The following is a 23,102-nucleotide window of genomic DNA, read 5'->3' as shown; positions in this document are numbered from 1 at the left end:
AAAAAAACCAACAAAAAACCCAAACAAAAACCCAACACTTGGTAAAACAAGAAGCCTTTGTAAAGAGCAGATAGGGGTGAATGGGAGGGAAGTCTTAGCCACTGCAGCAAACAAGTGCTGGAAAGTGCTGAAAGGAGAAGGCCCAGTGTGTACCCCAGGATCAGGTGTCCCTCCAGAAGTCAAACACTGCTCCATGGCCTCTGTTCCCAAATCTCCAGGAGATACTCCACAGCCAGTAGGACACGCAGGGCCTCTTTGAGTGCAGTGGGCAAGCACTGCCCCATCACCGTGCAGGTGACACAGCAGCACCTTCTCTCTCCTCCTGCTCAGGTGCCCCTTGGGTGGCCACCTCCAGCTCTCCCTACCCGGGGTACCAAGCACCACAACCCGGCTTTTATTCCCAGTCAGCAGAGGGGTGTTCCCCACCCAGTGGATGTGGGGTGAGTGGTGGCTCAAATTCAACCCCAGGGTTTTCCATGACGATTTTGGCACAGAGCAAGCCAAAAAACATTGCTGCAACGTGCAGCAACTTTGAGAATCCCGTGCAAATACTTGCTCCCTGGTAACCCCAAGTCCATTGGGTTTTGAGTTAATTACGGGCTCTAGCAGAGAGATTGGGTGGTCTGCGATTGTTTTTACCATTATACTGCTCATCTTATCAGCAGCTGAGAAACAAGCTCAGCAAGCACTGCAATGTGGGTGTGTCAGAGGTGAGGCACTGAAACCCCTCCTGGCTGACCAGGCTCTTTTGGCTCCTGTCTGGTGGGGACTTGAGGGGGCTTTTCCTCCAGGATCCTGACCAGTCACTGCCCCAGTTCCCCTGAAACGATGTGTGCTCTGTGACAGCTCTTCAGCTGTGTTTGCTCTGAGCTGTGGTGATCAATCCCACTGGCAACGGGATCGTAGGGTGCGGGAGCTGTGCCAGGAGGGAGCATCCACACGGGCTGAGCCAGAGTGGCTTCACAGCCTTCTCCCCTGCTGCTGGAGAAAGGCTCCTGGAGATGAGGCTGGAGGAATTACAGTCCCAGGATCACAGCAGAGGCTCACAATGGAGACGGCCCCAGCCACACGTCATGGCAGTGCTGAGGGAAGTGCTTTGTATGGAAGCACTTGGCAACGGATTAATAAATGTTTACCATCTCTCCCAGTAGACAGCTGAGCAGTTGTTTGAATTTCCAGTGCTTCATGGACAGATTTCTCCACTGCTCTGGTCCTGGCAATCCCCAACACGCAGAGTTTGTGGGATGGGGGAATGCTCTGTGCCTGCTGGGTGAGGTGTCCATGGGTGAAACTCTGGCAGCATCCACAACTGAGACAAGTCCTACACACCTCCCTGGGGGTCATGTCCAGGCAGGAGGCACAGGGAGACACCTGCAGCCAGAGCTCACGTCTCCTTGCCCCCTCCAGCCCCGCAGGGAGAGCTGTGGCACTCCCTGGTGTGGTTACAACAGCTGCAGGTGGAACGTGCACTGCTGCTCCCACAGCTCGGGGAATTTCCCACCGCTGAGGCAGCTCCCTGTGGCCGGCATGGAGGCGTGTCCCTGGGCACAGAGGCTTTTCATGGCCCTGCTCTGGTTCCTGGGGGAACAGCTGGGCCTTCCCCAGTGTAACTCTGCTCATAACCCTCCCACTGAGACTCCCCCCCTCCCCACAGCCTCAGATCCACACTGCGCCGTGTCTTGGCTCTGGCACCACAGAAGGCTGGAGAAACCCTCACGGCAAAGGTGCTGTCTCATGCCTCGCTGGTGCCATGAAGTGGCTTCTCAGCATTTTTCAAGAATCGTGTCACTCCCGTAACTGTCTGGGCCCACTCCTGGGGCAACAGGACCCGGCCAGGTAGTGGAGGGAGCAGTGCTGGGACAGCCGGGCTCCCCACTGACCCACTGGAGAGCTGCCAGCAGGCGCTCGCTCTGGGGACACGGAGCAGGCACTGCCAGAGCCGCCCTCCCGGCCACCTTCATCTTGGTATCACCCCTACTGTGGCTCAGTGAGCCTGTTTTCCTCTGTGAGAGGCTCCTTAAATCCCATGGGTTTCTTTGAAACTTACCCGTGACTCGCACAGGAATTCCCTGTGGAGTCCCAGCCTCTCCAGCAGCTCGGGGCCAGGTTTCTGGTTAATGCATGGAAATATCTCCAAGGTGGGTGTCAAGAGGTTGGTGCTGGACTTTTCAGTAGTGTCCAGTGACAGTACAAGGAGCAACGTCCATTAACTAAAACACAAGAAGTTCCACCTCAACATGAGGAAGAACTCCTTTACATTGAGGCTGGCAGAGCACTGGAACTGGCTGCCCAGGGAGGTTGTGGAGTCTCCCTCTCTGGAGACATTCCAAACCCACCTGGACATGTCCCTGTGTCACCTGCTCCAGCTGACCCTGTCTTGGAAGGAGGGTTGGATTGGATGATCTCCAGAGCTATTTTCCAACCCCAGTGATCCTGTGGTTCTGGCTAAGCTGCAAGGTGTGGGGCAGAGGGCACTGCTTTGCACTTTGGCTCTCAGCTGTGCTGCTATCCCCCATTTTCCAAAGAGACATATCGGGGTGCACCGAGGATGCTCCTGCGACAGCCCCCTCCTCAGGCACTGCAGGGCAGGCTGTGTCTGTCACAGGATGGTCTGTGGTTCGCTGGGAGGGGGATTTAAACCCCAGCTGTGTAGAGGTGGGACACAAAGCTGGAGCTTCTCCCTCATCCCTTCTCCTCCCTGGGTTGCAATGCAGGCCTGTCTGTGGCACGTGGAGCTCTTGGAAGGGCAAGGGATGCCAGGTGTTAACAAAAGCACAGAGTTACAGGGTGAAAAATCAGGAAAGGCACAGACATAAAGACTCTCCAGAGGTTTCCAGCGCTCCCGCAGCCCCACACAGCCCTGCAGGCACCCGGGAAGGCTCCAAGGGCTGGGTGATGGGGCTGCGGCTGCTCCGGGGAAAGCAGCAGCTGTGAGCTGGGAGGGCGCTGATCCTGCCGTGAGTCACCCCCGCCCCGCAGGCAGAGCTGTCCTTCCTCGTCCAGAGTCCCGGCGTGTGCCCGTTTCCAGCGTGGCAGCCCCGTGACTGCTCCCCCGTGCCTGGCCGGGCAGAGCTCCGCGCCCTGTCCTGCCCCGCTGCTCCCGCCGCGCCGCCCGCCTTGGGAACCCCATCCCGAGCTGTGTGTGAGCCGCGAGGACGGCGATCCTGGCTCCGTGTAAAGCCACGCTGCAGATGGGCAGAATTAGGCTTGGTTACCCACAAAATGCCTGTTGTTTTTGATAATAACTGTTGTGTTTTTCTACCAGATCAGACAAACGTGCCAGTGCCTGGGAAGGCTCCCCCCTTCTGTGGCACATCACCCTCAGACTGCCCTGTGTTCCCTGAGCATCCCCCAGCAGCGCTCCCCAGCTGGCCCCGGGCTGTGCTCGGCTCCCGATCGCAGTGGACACAAACACGCACCGAACCATCCCGATGGCCCCTCACACACACAGGTGGGGCCCGACCCCCCTGCCCCTCACGGGCCCCTCAGGAGCCCGCAAAATGGCGGCCGGTGCCGCACCGCCCTCCCGCACGGAACTACAACTCCCGGCAGCCCCCGCGCGCCTTCCCCTCGGGGGCCTCTGGATCGGCAGCCTGCAGAGAAGCCTGATCAAAATTCAAAAAAAAAAACACAAACAATTTTAAGCTGTCGTGTCGGAGCGCCGTTGCTTAAAATGTCCTTCGGAACGGAGGCAGTGGCGGTTTTAGCGAGCTCCGCGGCCTCTGGTTTGGCCGCCAGCCGCCAGCGATTTCCCTTTAACGGCCCTCCTGACGCGGACACCTCACGGAGGGGGCCCTTGGACGGGCACGGGCACGGTCCAATCGGCGGGGCCGGGAGGCGGGGCCATGGCTCGGGGCGCTCCGGCCATTGGCTGGCGGGAGGTGACGCGCGTCCTTCCAGCTCAGCGCTCGGGGGGGAAGGGGCGGGGCCTGGAGCGGGGGGGGCAGTAACGGCCGGGCCCGCGCGCGCGCGGGGGGGCTCATGCGCAGGCGCCGCCGTTGCCCCGCAGGCAGCGCGTGCCGCCGCTCGCGCCGCGCTCGGGAGGGGCCGCGCGCCGCCCTCAGGGAGCCGCCGGGCCGGGGCTGAGGGAGCGGGAACCGCCGGGGCTGAGGGAGCGGGAACCGCCGGGGCTGAGGGAGCGGGAACCGCCGGGGCTGAGGGAGCGGGAACCGCCGGCGCTGAGGGAGCGGGAACCGCCGGGGCTGAGGGAGCGGGAACCGCCGGCGCTGAGGGAGGATGAGCCGCTGCACGGCCCGCACCGGGAGACCCGCCACACCATGAAGGAGCCGCCCCGCCGGCCCCTGGCCCTGGGCTCCTGCCTCCTGCTCTGCGCCCTGCTCTGGTGAGTGCCGGCCCCTCAGCCCCGCAGCCGCCCGTGGGGGGGACCCCGCGGCCGCGCCTCGGGCAGCGCTCCCTCAGCGGGGGGATGCGGGGATGGGGCCCTGAGGGGTCACAGGATTGTGAGGGTTGGGAGGGAGCTCTGGAGATCAACCAGTGCCCCCCCCCGGCTTCCCTTCAACCCCCCCAGGCAGGGCCACCGGGAGCAGGTGACACAGGGGCGCGTCCAGGTGGGCTTTGAATGTGTCCGCAGAGGGAGACTCGCTGAGCTCCCCGGGCAGCCTGCGAAGGGAAGGTGTTTGTTTTTGGGCGCACTGGGATGTGCTGCCGCGCTGGCAGCCCGCACGCAGGTGGTGGCTGTGGGGAGGGCGATCCCCCGTGAGCCGCAATAGTCACCTGGTGCGGACGAGCGGCGTCAGGTGAGGGTTGAACCCGCACACCGGGGTTCAAAGTTACCTACGTGTGTCGTTCCCTCTCTGTGTCTTTACTGGAGCCATCCTTGCCTTTCTAATTTCAGGCTGAAACTCTTGCACTGTTCTCTGAAACATCATGATGTTTTATTCTTAAAACCCTTTTTTCTGAGTCTATCAGGAGTTGTGTTGAATTAAACCCGGTGAATCTTCTTATTTTTATATTGATTACGCCTTTGACAGTGTGTTTCATGGTGATTACCTCAGCTACGTTTTATTCCAGCATCTCCTATTTACTTTGTTTTCAAACTTCCTTGAGAGATGATATTTACTAGAACACAAATATTAGGAGACTGTGTTTCTGTGTGGTAAATTCTGGGCCTCTTAAACTCTGGCCCTCTTTGAACTCGGTGAGTCACTGTTTGAGAACTGATAGGCAGCAAACTGCAGATATTGAAAACTGAACAGCCACAGTTGTACTACTTTAGTGTGCTTCCTGGAGGTTGTTCAGATGGTCTGCTTAAAAAAAAAGAAATAATCTCAAAGCTCTTTCTTGTCTCACCATTGATTCCAGTTGGATGAAGAGAGGGAGCCCAGGCATTTCCCAGTACAGAATGAGTTAAAAATCTGGTGCTGACACTTGTGTTATGGGGTTTGGACAGTCCTGAAGCAAATTTGGTTCATGTCATCACATTTTTGTTTTTGGGAAACAAAAGTGAGTCTAAAAAGCACTTGAAAACTTAATTAAAACAAAAAGGCTTCTGGCCATGATGGTTTGATCAAGTGAGCTGTGAGGCCCACAAACGCAAGACAGCTTTACTCTTACTCCTTGGACAACTAGGATTCTCACAGAATGTTCTAGTTGTATAGCAAGGATTCTTATTAGGAAATTATTAGGAAAACAGTTTTTGGTTCTTGCTTGGAATGCCTTGAAGGCTGATAATCTGTTCCTGCCTCCAGGTAATTTGTTAGGGAAGGTGTTCTCAGCAGATGGTCAGGAGTGATTTTTGTTTTAACAGCACTCTTTAGTTTGAGGAGAAGTTCAGACACCTCTTCCATGTTGGTGACGGGAATATCACATTCAGCTGCCTTGTTGGAACAATATACCTGTCCTGTAAATCCCTGACAACTCTCTGTTCCTCTTGGGTAGGGTTAGGAGACAAAAATTTACATTAGGGAGTTTGAAATCCCCTGTCTACAGGATGACATTGTGACTGTGATCGTGTTGGAATTGGAATTGCAAAGCCTTGAGGTCTACTGATTGTCATTGTTGCTGGATTGTGATAAGTTGTGATGTGTTTAACTTTTCACTAAAAAGAAAATCATCACCTTTGTTCACATAAGAAGTTTAGAAGCTTCAAGTAGCAAATGGAAGGCTTTGTGTTATGAATTTTGGCTTTTTTAATTTAGTCATCTTGAAGTGTAATTTTCAAAGGATTTACTGCTTCTAGGAAGCATTAACCTCCTTCCTTACAGGTGAGACTGATGGTCAACAGACGATCAAATTAAAACCAAAAAGGCAGGGGAAAAGAACCAGAAGACAAAACAGCTGTTGAAAGAACACTCTTAGGGGCTGCTTGGACTCCCTTATCTTTTTTTTTTTTTTTTTCATCTGGGCTTTGTTTTACTTTTGGGTAGATGTTGCTTCTTTCTTTGAATTCAAGCATAAATTAGAAACTTTTTAATCTTCCATCAGGCATTTTCAAGCTCACCTAAAGAAGTTGTTTCAGTGGCGTAAAAATCAAGTGTGTGTGTGGGAAAAATATTGATTTGATGTGTTTTTTTAACTGGAAGATGCCATCCTGTAAGTTCAAAATGTGACTGTGCATTACGAAGTGTACAAAAAACACAGAAGCTCGAGCACAGGGGTTTGTCAGCTTCAATAAATGCCTCGTGATGCTCTTTGGTTTGGGAGTGCAAGGTCAGAGTTGTCTGTACTGGGGGCTCTCTGAAGCTGGAACAGCCACAGCTCTGACAGACCTGAGCCAGCAAGGCTGTTCCAAATTTCAGAAGAGCCTACATGGCTTTAGGGAAATGCTTTTGATGGAGGTATGGCTTAGGAATGTCGTGCTCTAAAAATAATAGGCATCTGTGCAGATTGGAGCTTTGACTGCGCCTGACAAATGGCTCCTTTTGTCCTGAATTGACAAAGATTTTCTTAATGCTTTCGTTAATCCCTTTGTGTGGGTGATCATAATATGAAAAATACATTTAAAACTTGTAGTGCTTTGTAGTTTGACAATACAGAGAGCTGTGCAGAGAGCTGTAAGTGGAGAAGATTTGGAGGTTACGGGAATACCACTACTATCAGGAGTGAGACCGGCTGTGACAATTGTTTGAAGAATAACCTGTATAAATTGTTCTGACCTCAGCTTTTGCTGCACTTGCTGGGTGTTAGCTGTGAATTTAATAAAGAAATCTTACAGTAATTTGTCTTTCCATCCCGGAAAGTTCATGGCCACATCCTCATCTACGCAGCTTTTATGAGCTCTTATCCTTGGGTTTACAACTGTGAGTAAATGGAAGATGGGGATAAGTGCATAAGCACTTCAGGATTCTTGAGTTGTTGTTACTCTGTGAGTATCACATCAGTAAAATATGGCTTGTGTCAAAGGGGTTTAGCAGCAAGATGTGCTGGGTTTGGTGGAAAACCTCTGGCCTAGTACCTCTGATTCTGGAATCCCTAATGGGTGTACCCTGAAAATTGTGAAGGTCCCACTGGGTCAGTGGCACAGCCAGCAATAAAGCCAAGGTACAAGTACATTGGAAAAGGATGGATCTTGATACTGTTCTTTATTCCCACCTATTAATGTGCAGATTCATGTGAATTTTAGTGAGACAATATTTCTAGTTTGGGTTTGCGTTTACAGTCCTGTCCATTTTTGAAGGTGTGTGTGTTGAAAGCTGTAATGCCAGAGGAGCTCTGAAAAACAGTATGACAACAGCCCTGGGGTTTATTGTGCTCCTCTTCCTGCTCAGGTGAAAGCTGTGCAAACCACAATAGAGATCCTAGGAGTTGAGGTTTTGCTAATTGAAGATTTATTGGCCTCATTATTGACTTCTGGCTTAAACCTAGAGCTTGCATGTGTTAAGAGCAGAAAGGTGTGAGTGGTAGCCTTGGGGAGCAGAGGCTTGTGTTCCAGGGTGATGTGCCTCTTAGAGAAATCCTCTCTTCAGCAGAGTGTGTGTGCAGGAGGGTGCCCTAATGATCTGGATTGGGCTGCTGGTGTAACTTGCTTGTGGTGGGGTTCAGAATTGTATATGGGATTCTCCTCTTCTGCACTTAAATCTCCTCAGAAGGCTGATATTCAAATAAACACCATGTGTGTCCATTTTATAACAGGAAGAAATGTAGTGATTTGGGCACTGTTCATATAATCAAAACTGTTGTTCGGGGCATCTGATTTCAGAGTGGAAAGTATGTTCCTAGGTATGGAGTATCTTGTTTGGAAGTGTCGTTGCTCTGTGGTTAAGGCTGGGACAAAAGCTGCATTGGAACTTTTGGACTCCTCAAAATGAGATTTGAATCTGCCCAGCTTGTATCCTGCTCATGTTGAAGGTGGTGGGTGCGAGCAGGGGCTCTGGTGTCTTATGCAAACAAAAGCTTGGCTCAATCAATTATTGAATATTTACCTTCTAAAATTACTTGAAAATCAGTGAACTGCTTTCATGCAGTATCTTCTAAAAGATTTGTCCTAGAAACTTCAAGTTTGGTTGTTTGTTATGCAAATTGTGCACTAAAGTGGCCTCTATCCCACCATGACATCGCTGTGTTGATCTGTAAGACCCTGTGTGTTCAATGAAATGTGCTTCCCCATAGCACTTAATTTCACCTTTTTCTGAAATGTCTTTCTCTAACATATTATTTTTCGCTTCGATGTTCTTATTACTGCAAGGCTTTTACAGAATGGTTTTTAGCTATTTTGCTTTGCTTGTCTTTAATTGTCATTACTAATCTAGCTTTTGGTAGATTCTGTGTTTCTTTCACTAGGAAGACATACAGTGTCTTTTAAGGTTAACTCTGGAGGTGCTACAGCCCTCTGCCTGGAGAGGGTGTTATTTCTGTGCATTAAAAACTTTGGCCAAGAACAGGGTAACTTAGAACTGTAAATCTAACAAATTTTCTTGTAATTCTGGGTGAAAATTCTGAGCTGGTATAACAGAAAGACTCATCCCAAAGCTAGAACTTTTGCTTGGGTGAGTAAAAATGTTTATATGAATGACAAACTGGATTGAAATATTAGTAAAAGGTTCAAGAATTAGCTTAGGTGCTCAAAGGAATGGCAATGCCTTGCCTGGGGTTTGGAATGGCAATCGGGATATTGCCGAAATGTTTTAAATGTAAGAAGCCTATTAAAAATACATTATAAAACGTCTGGGAGTCAGGTGGTAGCAGCTTCACAATGATCTAGGGCAAAATTCATGTTGCTAAACGTAGGGTACCGTTCCCTCCTTGGCACTCCGTCTGTGGTGCACTTACGGTGGGTTTTTAGGGTGGGGAGTTGGTGCAGAGCAGCTGCTGGTTCGGAGCCTGCTGTTGCAGTGCTGTGCCTGTGTAGACAAGCTTATGGATTTAGTCAGTGAGGGAAATCTCCAGAGGTCTAAGTTAGACATTAGTACAAGAGCCTTAAAATTTAATCACTGTGCATGGCTGTCCTCTGTTTCCCTGTAGTCTTTGTGGTTGGGATCAGGTTTTATGGTGTTTTTCCAGAATGTGTTCTTTTCCCCAAACTCCTGCATTAAAGATCTTAACTGGAGTTTGACAGCACAGCGAGGTTCTCATAGGCTGCGATCTTCAGTGTCACGGGAGTCTGTTTCCAGGAGTTCCTGTTCCTTTGGGCTCTTCCACATGGACACCTTTCGAGGGCTAAGGACTTCTGCCCTGCTTTAAGTCCCTGAAATAGGGCACCTGGATCCTCCTTTCAAGAAACGAGAGGATTCTGTTTCAGTTACATTGACACGTGCATTTAAAGTCAGTTGTCTATTATGGGCACTGGATCAAAACAATGTACAAGTAGATGCTGTGAAAGTGTCTGTTATCTCAGCAGCCTTTCCTAGGAGAGGATGAGAGGAATACTGGTAGCACTACAAGAAAGGAATGAAGTTCATTTCCGTTATTTAGCTAAAGACAACAGTGGACAGTCATGAACAAATAGTATGTTCTCCCTCTATCTTCTTGGATTTGCTCTCTGGGTTTACCCTGGCTCGAAGCTGACTTTCTTTCCCCCCTCAGGACTTGCTGGTGTGTATCCATATTCTCAGGATCAGATCAGAGTGTGCAGAGACCTGCATGGCTCAAGGCTGGACTACCCCTTCAGGCAGTAAATCGGTGAAATCTGATGAAGTGTTGGTGCTGCGGGAACCTCCCTTTGCAGTCTTTGCATGTCAGTGCATTTAAAAGGGTGAAAGCCCTGTTTTAAACCAGTGGTTGCAATCTCATTGTTTGAAGCTATGGAATTCAGTATTGTCAGAAGTATCTTTGTGTTTGGCTCCTCTGAGTAAGTGAAATAACTGTTTGGGGAGCACATTCTTCAGAACGTGTGGGCAAGGTTAAAAACTGAAATGCAGAATACAATGGCTTGGTAAAGGATTTTCAAAAAAGCTCCAATTTCAGTTGTTTTGGGGTTGCTCTTTTTTAAGCATGTGAATTGAGTTAGTGGTAGGAAATGAGGTGATATCAGTGCCTTGCTGGCAGTATCCTCGCTTAGTCTAGGTCTGTAGTTCTAGTTTTCAGCTTGTTTTCCTCCCTTAAAGGTCCGCCAGAACTTTTACTATTATCTTAGTAATGTATGCTGCTCTTCTGTGGTGTGTTTTTTTGCTTTGTTTTGTTTGGGGTTTTTTACTAGTATTAAGGAAAAGTAATTGTTCTTCTTTGCATTTATCAATATGTATTTCCACTTCACACGCAGAAATGAGTGTTGTGTCTGAGATTGTGCTACCTCAGTCGGTGCCTGACAATTAACTGGTTGAAGTAATGTTGCTGTCCTAAAAAAAGCCTGGGCTTCATTTTCCAGGAGATTTACTTTGTTCTGCAGGCCCTTTTAAATACAAGTCCCCCTGGCTGAACTGTTCTGAGAGAAAGATTGATTCCATTAAGTTGCTGGGGAGAGGGTAAGGATTCTTCCCGCTGTTTTTCCTGTGTTGTCAGTGGCTGGAAGGCAGGTTACTGCTGACTGGAGGGTTTGGCTGTGGATCTGCTGAGCTCCTCGTTCTTGCAGAGCATTTTTTCTCTTTGTCAGTTCACTAGTGATAGTCACAGACCTGTAGGACTTGTTCGAAACAAAAGGTATTTTCCTGCCTTCCTTGTCCTTTCACAACTTTTATTATTTTAATTTTTATAATTTTAAGCTGATTAATCTGAAATAAATTACTCTATTATCAGGAAGGTGACCTTCCACCAGCAACCAGGACCCTCTCCCCATTCACAGGCCAGCTCTGCCCTGGGTCCAAAACCCACCCTTCTCCTCTGCACAGCCATATCTGACCTGATCCTGTGAGTATTTTGAGTAGAGAATTGTCACATGGCAGGAATGATGACATCTTCATTCTCCCTCGTAGCTGTTGAGCAGTGGCACATCTGTACCTGTTGGTAATACAGCCTTCTGAGAGGTGCAGAAAACATCAGGGATCACCCTGGAGAGAGACTTTACCCTGTGCCTGCAAGGAGGGCTTGGAATTCGTGTGCTGGTGATAGCTTCCTTTCATTTTCCCTTTGCTTAAATGACTGTCTTGCAGGTGTCAAATGTAAACTGTTCTGAACTGCATCACTCTCCAGTGTCCAGAAATAGGCCTTGTTTGGGGAGAACTTATGAAATTGTGTAGAGGACAGATGTGTTTGAACTGAAACTGTGTCAGTGTTGTATGAAGTCCTTGGAAAGGAAAGCCTGGGCTGTTTTTCTCTGGGAAGATCAAATTGTGGAAAGCTCTTCTTGCCTACATATTTTGCTAAATTGTTGGGGTTTTTTCACCTGTAACTTGTATGATTAATTCTCCTTACCAGTTGCTTTCTGCTTGATTATTATGCCTGTCAAAACAGTTATCAATAGCTTCACTATCTCTGATAGTCTTCTGTAGCCTCCTTCACAATTACTTAGGGAGTTGGAGCCAAATTAGAACTGGACGGTCTTTCACACAAAACCTACTCTGCAATTTCCAAACCACCTGCACTGTTGAATTTCAGTGTGTTCCTTTTCAAAAGCTGAACAGCCTCAGTAGAGCGGAGCCAATCCTTACAGCAATGAGTGTACTGAACCATTCAGATAGGGGTGAGCAGCATTTCTGCCTCAGTGGGCAACCACAGTGTGTGCCTGCCCTGGGAACAGTAAAGATTCCCCCCGCCCCTCTGCTGCTTTGTCTGAGCCTGTAGCATTTGCTTTGGGTTTTGTGCATATCCAGCTGAAAAATTCAAGGCATATTAAAGAAAATAGCTTTTAAACTGCAATTAATTGTAGCACTGAGAGTCGTGCTTAAGTTTCTTTGTTCTTCGTGAGATTTAATAGCAGGTGGTACTTTGAGTCATACATACAAAAATGGAACCGTTGAAAACTTCTGTACCCATGTAAGTCCCTGACTGTGGGTTATGTGTTTGGAACAATCTCTTTGAAGATCTACCTTGTACCTGAGACAGTATATCTGGTGACTAATCTCCAGCACTATGTGGGCATTAGGTCTGCTTGTTTCTGAGTCAGCACTAAAATACTTCTCCTGGGTCATGAGAAAGGGAGGGATGCATTAGTATGTGCAGGCAGAAGCTGCTCTGCTTCCACTGTACGTACACTGCACGTCCATTAAACTCAAGGGGAATTCTCTCCTCTGTAAATTAACAATTAGATTCTCATGTTTGACTTTCTGCATTTAGAGTAATGCTTGCTTTGGCAAATTATTTTTATTATGGGCTATATCTGTTACCAGCCTGTGGCTAAAGAAACCCGTTGAATTAATATGCAGAATGCTGGAAGTCTGAAGGAAAAGAAGACTGGTGGTGGCCTTGGTAAGATGATTAATTTGACTTCTCACAGACTGGCTGGTCTCATGCGGCATTGGTGTTCTGTGGATTTGTGTTCTTAATGCTCTATCAGACCTTGATGGCAGCAGTTGAGTGATATATCCTGCAAGCTGCATCCCCTGCTGCAGTGGAGCTCAGTGAGTTCCCGGTCCCCTCCCTAGCTTAGAGGGCTTTGGGGAGACTTGAGGCATCATGTTGGAGTCAGGGAGTAGACCAAGAAGAATTTTGGAAAATAAGCAAATCAGACTTTAGACACAGATTGTCAGAGTAGCTTAAATCTGAGCTGCCAAACTGCATTCTCCTAAAAGCAGTGTCTGTGCCCTAATACAGCCTGATTTGTTGCACAAAAACTTTCGGTATATTAAGGCAAGAAACGTGTGCCTCTGGTTCTGAGTGCTTTCTGTGAGTACAAGTACTAAAGTAGTTATTAATGAATTTGTGAAAATATACCTTGTGTTTGAAAATGCTGATTCACAGCCAGTGATACCTTTCCTTTTCTGCATTGAAGGTCTTCCCGTTGTTCTGCACAGCTCACCGGAGCTGCCCCTGGAGTGGAAGCAAAATAGGAACCGAATGTGCGTGCGTGTGTAGTGACAGGGTGGGATGAGCTACAGCATGTTCTGTATAATTTCTGGTCTTTCTATTGTATTTTTTATGAACAACCAGGGAATTATGTCTGGAGGGAGAGACCAGAGGTACTGGAGTTAAGAGGATGAGAAAATTTCACTGTGAAATGATCGAAACCATTTTTTGGACATAAAAATGACTCAAAGTATTTGCATAACTGATTTTTCCAAGTGAGAGCTAGGTAGTAAGGCTGTGAAAGTCTGGTAACATTTCGTTCCTTCTCTTAAATGTGCACCCTGTGCTTAAGACAGAAGTTTGATGGAAAACATGATACAAACAAGTAACTACGTGATGGGATGGGAATTTAAGATGTGTGAGAAGCATGTACCTCATTCTCAATGGATATATGAGACATTGTGCCTGCTGCATTATCATGTTATGTTCAGTTCTTTATTTTCCAGTAACTGCAGCTGCTTCTACCTGACTTGAAGGCTTTAATTTAGCACAGAGGAAAACTACTGCCTCAAAGATAAGAGAAATTACTGAGGTGGTCTGGGGCTGAGACAGACCTTGGCACCTTATTTGCCTGCCTCCAGATTAGTGTGTCAGATCCCACAAATTCCTTGTCTGTTGTGTTCTGCTCCCCTAGTGATGGGAGCTGTGCATTTAGTGCCTGGTACCTCTGACAGTCCCTGCTGGTGCAGGTGAAAGAGGAGCAGTACGGTTGTATCTCTACAAGAAAAGTCCGTTTTTTGTGATTGCATCCTGGAGAAGTGGTGTTCCCTCTGTGTGTGTAGATATGCATATATGCATAAAACTGTTTTTAAATTTTGTACTTGGCTGTGGTCTGTTGTTGCATGGGCTCCTCCTTGATGGAGGAGTCTGTGCTGCATATGCTTCCCGATGAAGTTGATATTCAAGCCTTTAAGAAAGGTGATAATTCAAATTCTAAGCACTAGAATGGTCCCAGCTGTGCAAGCGAATCATGACCTACTAATGATCTTACTGTTCTGACTAAGGTTGCTGTATCCAGATTTTTCTATGCTATAGACCCACCTCCTCCTCTATCCTTTTTTTCAGGATGTTTGCATGAATTCACCTGACTGTTATGTGCACAATATTTCCTGACTGAAAAATGTTTGTCTTTAAAGTGGCAGGTGACTGATGTTCAAGTGTTGTGGAAAACTCCACTGAAAGCTCAGTTTGCACAGTGTTCTTCCTGCTGGGCTCACTTGAAGTCAGCATGAAGACCTTTGGGCCTCCAAGCCTGGTGGTTTGCTGTTCAGATGCTGGTTTAGGATGTGAAAGGATCGTGTACTATAAGCAACAACAGATGCTGTTGTGGTACAGGTGTTTGCATAGATGATGGCTGCCTTTCTACAGAAATCAATCCATTTCAGCTGCACAGCAAAGCTGTTCAGAACTGCAAGTTCAAAACAAATACCTCTGGAGGCTGTAGCTGAAGCCAGCACCTGGTTTGCCCCTTGTCTGTACATTTTCATTGGTTTTTGCTTGGGCCTTTAGTGTACTTATTTCCTCTGATTTTCCTAAATGTACTTGATGATGCTGAGTGTGCAGAATTTTCTCAGGTATGACCTATGCAGGGAAATAAGGAGCTTTGTTTTTTTAGTCCGTGACTTTAGATTTTGCTTAGCAGTAATCATTGCTGGAAATACCCCATTGCTGTGTGACAAAGGATATGGTTGATTCAATGTTTCTGAAGTGCAGTAACTCAACTAATTTGTGTCAGCTTCCACTTTGTGACACAGTAACACCCCAGTAACTCTTTTTCTGATAATTTTGTGTTTTGGAAGTGCTACATTTGTTGTGATTTCTGTTGCTAATTTCCTGAGGTGAAGTCCTCCCATGGATTTAAAGAGTATCTATGAACTGTACATGTGTATTTTTTAGCCACCTTGTGGGAACAGCTGAAAAAAAGTTGAGGGGGGCAATGCTGAGGAAAATCTAAAATATCATTTCTTCATTTTAAATCAAGATTTTTTGCCCTTTTTTTTTTTTTTTGTTTGTTTGTTTTTACTAGGCTTCCTGTTTGCAATGTCTTTTGTAAAGACAGTGTCTCATCGGCAGTGCAATATGCCTCAGGTGATGCGTGTGCCCTGGCCAACGAGGATGAAAATCCCCAGGAAAAGGTATGCTGAATACATCATATTTATTAGTTACTCAGTTTGACTTGATATTGAATTTTAAAGAATGATTCATGCACTTTGATTCACGGGGTTTCTTAGCCAGAATATTTAGTGTGTTCAGTCCTTCTGTGAACCAGGATGTTATCTTGCCAAGTTTTTGTTTTCCTTCAGGTTTGTTGCAGGTATGCAGCAATACAAGTGAACAGTTTGAGGTGGGAGAGTGAAGAAAATAGTAAAGCTAGTTCTGGTGGCTTGGGATTTTTTATTTGGGTGCCAGATGTTAGAAGAAGTGGGCATGAGGGAGAGTATGTGACTCTGTAGAAATCAACATCAGAGGTGGTGACCTGGATGAGTGTGGGCCATGGTATGCCAGTGACATCTGTGTTGTGTTAAAAACAGTGCAACAAATGTTTGCTATCCGAAATAGAAGGTTTAAGAGAAATTGTTTTAAGTCAGTATTTACCACTTTGTTTTCCTTCTGTTTAATAATAATTAACAAAGCTAAAATGTTTGTGTGAAATGTATAATAAACAAGGTCTGATCCCTTTTTTACATTACTCAGCACTGTAGGTTAAATTGAGTGTAATGGTCCCACCCTGATTAAGTCATTACAAGTTTCTGCATATTGCAGTGGTGTAGTGAGTTCCCAGGCTGTTGAGTCACATCAGAAAGTTGGGGTTAGTTCATTTATTTATTTACATAGGTAAAGAATCAGTCCTGGGATAAAAATGAGTAGTATTGATGGTTTTTATCATTTCCTCCAGCAATCTGTAGTAGTGCTAATCATGGTCATCGTTCCAATAAAGCTTTTATATGCCACATCAAAATCGGAAAATATGTGTTGAGCATTCTAATTGATTCAGATGGGGAGCTGCCTGACCATAAAAAAAACCCCTTCAAATATTTTAAGTTCCTTATGCATTTCAACAACTAGGGTAGCTGTATGTTTTTTCCACTTTGTGTAGCCAAATAACATTCAGTCCTATTCTTCTGACTGCCTGAAAAATAAAGTTCTGCTTTAGTTTAATGGCTGATGTAATAAAACTGGAAAGATCAAGTAAGCTTTGACACTGGGAAGCCACTGTTGTATACTGTCTACTTTTTTCCAGCATTCTTCCTTTCATTCTGTTAATGTGGCCACATTGTTAAGCACATTTCTGAACCTAAACCTGAAGATGTAAAAGCTCATACATTACACCGTTCTTTTTACTCATTAAAGAAAATCTCTTGGGTGTATGAGAAATCTTAGGCATGTGCCTATTACTCCTAATTAGGCTGCTGGAGCTGTCCTGCTCAGGAAAGAGCAGTTCTGCAGCCCTTGATCAGTTTTCCTTAGATCAGTTGTCTCTTGGAGCCACTGATGCTATTTCATCTTAGGGACTTGGCTGTGAGGTAATAATATTTGGGGAAAAATGTTGCTTAGCTGTCGTCTCTAAGATTTTCCCACTCGGGTTTGTAGCTCCTGCTCTTCTGCTAGATGCCTTAACTCTCTGAAATGAATGTCATGTAATATTGTGTACACAGCAGCCCATTTTGGATCTGACCTCCAGGATTTGCAGTATTAGGCCACAGGGTTTTAGACAGCCCTTATAAAACAAGGGGGATGTAAATTTAAGTGTAAATTTCTACCAGATCTCTCGCTGTATTTTAAAGTATATTTCAAAAATAACTTGTATATTTTGTAGTTAACTTAAAAACAAAACACGTTTGAAGGGCAAGTATAGATTCTTGCTAGTTTTAGTCTGGTGGTTTTAAAACATTTTTCCCCTCAACTGTGTATTTTTTTTCACTGTGTGAATTGACTGCACTTGATTGTAAATTTTTAGCTGTGAAAGAGAAGGTTGCTTTAAAAGGTTGCAGCAGACTTGTGCAATTACTCTCGTTCTGCTGACGAGACTGCTGCCTCTGAAATGTGCCACGTGTCACTTTTTAATGGTTGCAGGTCATCTCCGGATTTATTTTTCATTTCTTCTCTTTTGGGCAGCAAGGAGATAGGGAGGGTTTGTCAGCATGGGAAGTCATAGCAGAATGATGAGCTTTCCTAAGCAGACAAACTGAATGCTCTAAGACAGTGCTAAAATGGTCTTTTCAGTGAAGATTTCACTGAGTTATTTTAACTTGCTGTAGGCTTTGTGCAGGTGAGATTTTAAACATATGTGGGCAGTGGCTCTGAAGATCAACATAGCTCAACTTCTTGATATTTTAATGATTGAAAAGGTGGTATTACTCAGTTTGTGTCAGAGGTGGCTCCTCTTACTGAGGTCAGAAGGCCTGTGTTACTGTGCGCTTACAGCTGTTGTACCTGCAATATTCCAGGGGGAGGAGGCTGGTCCCAGGCTGGAACCCGAGCAGGTGGACACAAGTATACGGAGTTCCTCTATGGAAGAGCTGCTCAGTGACTTTACAAAATCTGACCAGGCAAGGCTTTTATTTCATTCACTGTCTCCATACGCTCTTCAAATGCTTCTTGGATTTCAGCCTTTCATTTTGGTTATCTAAAGCTCATAGTAACTGTCTATCACATTTCTCCTGCACACAGGACTGCTGTTAGACTCATGTTTCCAGTGAGGGAGAAAATGTGTGAGCTAACAGACCTTGCCTTTCCCATGTGCATAAGTAACAGGAGTAATTTAGTACTTGTAGGTGCTGACTAAATGAAACTTTCTGAGATAAATTAAAATTGGATGTTATAGTTAAGGATGTCTCTTTATAAATAAAACATGAAAAACCTTCTCACTGAGGTAATTTTTATAGAGATTAGGCTTGGTGATCATAGCAGTCCATTTTAACTTTGATCCTTCATGGCTTTTGTCAGTTTAATTTCTTATTTTAAATTGGAAAAAGGGTTGTGCTTCAGTAGTATCTGCCATTGGTACCATTAAACCAGTGCTCAGTGTTAAATATTATGAAGCCCACTGTTAAAGATGATTTATTTGATTATATATTTCTGGTTTGTAGATGACAAGACAAGGCATAGGACATACTTCAGAAAACATAATGCATGGGTTTGATGTGTAATTCTATAATAAAGCATTTTATAGAATTCATGTTCAGTTAGATGGCTTGGAGTAATCTAGCAATTGGCAAGAGGCTTTTGTTTAATAATATTTTCTGTTGCTGTAAGAGTTTATTCTGACCTGTTTCAGTGGTTATATGCTCTTTCAGATTTACTAAGCCTTATTTCAAGTGTGCTGTGCAAAGGCTTATGAAAACTGAAGACCTAGAATAATTAAGACTCAAGACTGCTAGACTATTGGAAACCATAAGTGATTAATCTCTTAATTCAGTTACAGCATGGAATGGGCCTCCATTTGAGTGATAAAATTGGAAGCCTTCTCCAAAACTTAGTTTAGGATGAAAACAGTAAATTTTATTGTAATGGAACGTGCAGATAGAACTGTTTATTTCAGTTGCTGCAATATTCAAACTGGTTTTCTCCTGACTGTTTCTATAGGATTGCACATCCCTGCTCCAGTTGATATTTTTAATATTATTGCAGACTAGAGAAGAGTGTTGCAACTATCCCAGAGGAGCACAGAATACCACTTAAGGAAGAAAGAAAATTTATTTCTGGCAAACCTGAACTACTGAACTTTCAGAACTCCGTGCTAGATGTTATTGTATGAGTGCTTTTCCTGGTCAGGTTTTGAAAACCGTGTGTTCACCTGTGATTGTTTTCACAGTCGGCAGAAGTAAGTGAAGCAAGCCAGCCCGAAGCTGTGAGCCCACCCTCAGCAGATGGAAATGAAGCTTCCTCCAGCATAGTTGCAAGCACTGAAAACACTTCCAGTTCACCTACCTCAGAGATACCTCCAGTCTCACAGCCTGAGTAAGCCCTGGACATTTTGCTGGTTTTTGACTTTGAGAATATCACTTACTAAAAGGTTTAGTAGGGAGAAAACTGGACTGTTACATGGGATTGTTCTGCTGGTTTATGGTGTCAGTGCTAATGGAGTATGTCATCATTTACTCAGTGTGTGGATAGACAGTCGTGTATTTGCATGTACATACTATTGCCATTATCAGTTTCTAAGCTGCTGCTTTGAGAAAAAGCCCATGTGTTTAGATAATCTGGATATAAAAGCCCTCAGGTCTTTGCCATTAGGATTTCTACCCTTCACAAATGTGCTTTCACATGTGTGACAACAAGCAGAGAGGCCTTCAGTTAAGGAAGAACTCTGCAGAATTTTATTTGGGAACTTAAACCAGAGCAATCTGAAATCAGTTCTGATATGATGAGATTTTTGACAAAGTAGCAAATTTCCATATAAATGCAATCAAGACCATTTGTAGTTCTAGTACTCGGCAGGGTATTGCAGAGCTACCTCTGCTGCAGGAAACCTTCTGGAGTTTGTGTGGTTTCCCTCCTGTTGTGGAATGCTGTGCTATCAGATGTGAACTGTAGGAGGAAAATGCATGTGTGTGTGTACTTCTGAATACTTTCACAAAGTTCTGCTGGGCTTTTTGATGTGTGCTGAGGGAAATACCTTGTTCTGATTGCTGATAAAGATCAAATGTTTTGGTAGATAAAAATTCAACACGTTAAAAATTGAGTAGACTTGTCTTTTGGTGTTTTGGGTTTAAGAGTCCAGTTTTTCTACTTTACCAAATGGAGTTTCTTTACCGTAGAAAAGGTATGGAAGTGTTGTTTGCTGATGGATCTTGCCTGGTCTGCCAGGGCTAAAGCTTAAACACATTTTGGTACTTCATCAGTGTCTTCCAAAATTTGCAGTTTTTATAAAACAAAACTGGAATATAACTTCAGCCATTTGTTTTTATAGCTGTTGTTGACTACTGCAGTGATTCCTTTGTGTAACATGTTGTAAATCCTCCTGTTGTCAGGTCATAGAGACAGGATGTTATTTTCTTTTAAACATTCAGCTTGGTGTCTGGGAACTGTTGAAAACTGGCAGAACTGTTGGGGATACCGGAGTGAGGAATTCTGAGGACGTGAACTATGAAATGAATGAAAATGGAAACTTGTTTTGGAGCATCTGATTGATTAGTTAATGCTAGACAGTGTTCTGACACCAGTACCATTTACAGGCAGAATTAGTATAGGAGAGATGCATATTTCAAACTGCACTTAAGCTTTAAATAGTAATGGGTGGTCTCTTATTGTACAGATTAATATTCCAAACAGCTGTAGTCCAACCCCATGTTTAAACAAGACCTTTAAAAAGGCACAGTTGCATTTTTTTATCTTCAGACAGCATTTTTCCTGTTTTAGATGCTGAGGCCTGTCAGTGGAACAAAGTCCAGCTCCCTCAGGTGTTACTGGTCTAATAATACAGCAGAACCTCTTAGTCAAAATATTCTGGAAGTAATTTTATTCCAGACTATTTTTACTTTGTAATGGATCCTTTTTTAGGACAGCACTGACTGTAGCTTTTCTACTCAGGCCTAATTTGAGGAAAACTTCTTGAAAAATTATCCGAGCTCCTTCTGGCTGCAAGTAAAGCCAATAAAGCGAGCTTGATAGTGAATTTTAAAAGTTAAGGCAAAGCTACTAACAAATCAAGGTATCCAGAGGAGAGAGAACACCACAGCTTCTGGGCTCACCTTCTGCCAAAATTAGTTACTTGGGGCCAGTCAGGTACATCCTGAGATCAGGGGATTTTTAAGTTCATACTTGTCACATATTTTATTCAGTTGATAATTATTCATACTCTCACCTATCCACTGAGACTGAGAATATGAGGAGCTTTTCAGCTTTAAGTGTAATAGTCAACCTTATTCAATTAGTGAAGCTTTACATGCAGAGCCCAACTGTGCATGTCAGGTGTAGGCATTTTTGGGGTGTTCAGAGAAACTACTCCCTGTTTGTAGCTAATAATTGTATTCATAATGTTTTGTTAGATTTTGCTACGTACCAAAAAGTCTCGAATGTCTGTGAGGTTTTTGTGTTATACTGTGGGAACTTTGTCATATGAAAGGTACTAAAACTGTGCCTGGGTTGGTTGCAGCTGCTTCTGTTGATAATTGTAGCAGCCAGAGAACCAGAAAGATCCCCTTTTAAGTCGCTGATGTGCTATTTGTGTTTTGGCAGCTCTGTCATGATATTGGATTAACCTACTTTGCTGCTGACATTAAAGCAAGCTTATGTTGAATTTTAGAGGGCAGAATAAAACTTTGACTTAGATCTGGCTCTAGCCTAGACCAATGTGAAAGTCATTCCTGTACTGGAGAAGAGAGGACAGTCAGAACTGAAGTTACTAGTTGTCCATCTTCTCTCCACCCGTTCTGTCATTGCCAAAGAGCAAATGGGGAGACTTTCTTTTCAGTTTTTGCCTCTGGAGTTGTCTGATGTGTGTTCAGCCTTTCTGGGAGAGAGGAGGTAAAGCAGTGGGCACATCAGCTTGTTTGGGCTGTTGGTACAGCTTGGATAATGGTCTGCTGGGTTACCTGACTTTTATTGCACTAGTGGGAAAAAATAAATAAACCTTGTGGAAAGGAAGCCTGCCTGGCTCTACTGTATATTGTTACAGCACCCCTTTTCTCCTCTGATTTTAGCCAAGTTCTGTTCTGACTTCCACCCATTGACTTAGGAACATTAGGAGCTCTTAGTGAGGGAACTCAATCTTGTGTTTCTTTCCTTTGTTGAAAGGGGAAAGAACATTGCTGGCAGCCAGATAACTATGAACCTGTTGTTAGTTTGTAATGATGATGGGAAGAATTATCCATTGCAGTGTTTGGTAAAATGTGAGATGAGAAGCTAGTTTTGAGTTCCCTTCTGGGACAAACATGCTTAAATGGAAATTCTGTTCTTGCATGGGTACAGCTGAGAATGCAGTTCCTTAAGTACAGCATACTTCATTTCTCAATTATTTCTGAGACTGTTGCTTTATTAAAACTTTCTAATATCTTTAGTTATGTGGTTGATTATCAGGGTTACTTATATCATCAGAAGGGTAAAAGGCATGTTATTTCTTTCCCTTCAGTGCAATAGAGAATTCCCGTGCTGATCCCCCTGCAGTCAGCTCTACTGAAGCTGAGCAGTCAGAACCTGACTGTGATATTGGTGGGGCACTTGAGGCTGACCCTCCGAGTGAGCCTTCCTCTTTTGTCAGTCCACCAGAGAGGTGAGTATCCAAGCAGGCTGGGAGTCTGAGTAGTTTAAAGGGAGTTGTTCTTTCCTGTCCTGGCCTTGCAGCAAACATTTGCATGTGCTTGGCTTATCTACATATTTGTGTGTTTGTTATTGCATATGACTGACGAGTTTATGGGTCCTTAATACTCTTTCAACTTTCAGCCTTGCAGGTCAACATATAGAGAATATATCATCCTCACATGGCAAGGGAAAGAAGACAAAATCTGAATATGAGTCGAAAGTTTCAGTAACTGAAAAGGGGGCAGAGGAGCAAAAATCTGCTCTGAATGCCTCGGAGAACTTAAAAAGGGAGGTAAGCAGTGCTGGTATTTCCTCAGCACACACAGGAACCTGGTGCCCTCTGCTAAGCTACCATCACTGATAAAGATGGGTGATAGCCATCACTTTTCTGATTGCTACTGTATAAAACAGAGAATAAAAGGCAGCAAGGCTGATCTGCTGGCACTCAGTTTTTCTGAGCTGGCAAGTCTTTTCAAATACAAGACTTGGGGAAATCAAGTAAAACTCTCTGGAGGAGAATCCAG

The 23,102-nt window shown here is 45.0% G+C and overlaps 1 protein-coding gene across 4 annotated transcripts in view; it reads left to right on the top strand.

Annotated features, from left to right (window-relative positions):
• The first annotated feature begins 4,049 nt into the window (after window positions 1–4,049).
• SUCO (SUN domain containing ossification factor) overlaps window positions 4,050–23,102 on the top strand; it is a 38,382-nt gene continuing 19,329 nt past the window's right edge. For 3 of the 4 annotated variants that reach the window (XM_050306931.1, XM_050306929.1, XM_050306928.1), the window contains exons 1-6: window positions 4,050–4,342; window positions 15,362–15,470; window positions 17,784–17,885; window positions 19,151–19,296; window positions 22,409–22,549; window positions 22,720–22,870. In XM_050306931.1, coding sequence (XP_050162888.1) covers window positions 4,278–4,342; window positions 15,362–15,470; window positions 17,784–17,885; window positions 19,151–19,296; window positions 22,409–22,549; window positions 22,720–22,870 — 714 coding nt within the window. In that variant the 5' untranslated portion in view covers window positions 4,050–4,277. The remainder of the gene's footprint in view (window positions 4,343–15,361; window positions 15,471–17,783; window positions 17,886–19,150; window positions 19,297–22,408; window positions 22,550–22,719; window positions 22,871–23,102) is intronic. The other variant, XM_050306930.1, reaches the window with a different exon arrangement.

Source organism: Myiozetetes cayanensis, unplaced genomic scaffold, assembly GCF_022539395.1.
Source record: "Myiozetetes cayanensis isolate MyiCay16 unplaced genomic scaffold, myiCay2020 scf12, whole genome shotgun sequence".
Lineage (NCBI taxonomy): Eukaryota > Metazoa > Chordata > Aves > Passeriformes > Tyrannidae > Myiozetetes > Myiozetetes cayanensis.
This window is presented reverse-complemented; position numbering and strand designations above follow the sequence as displayed.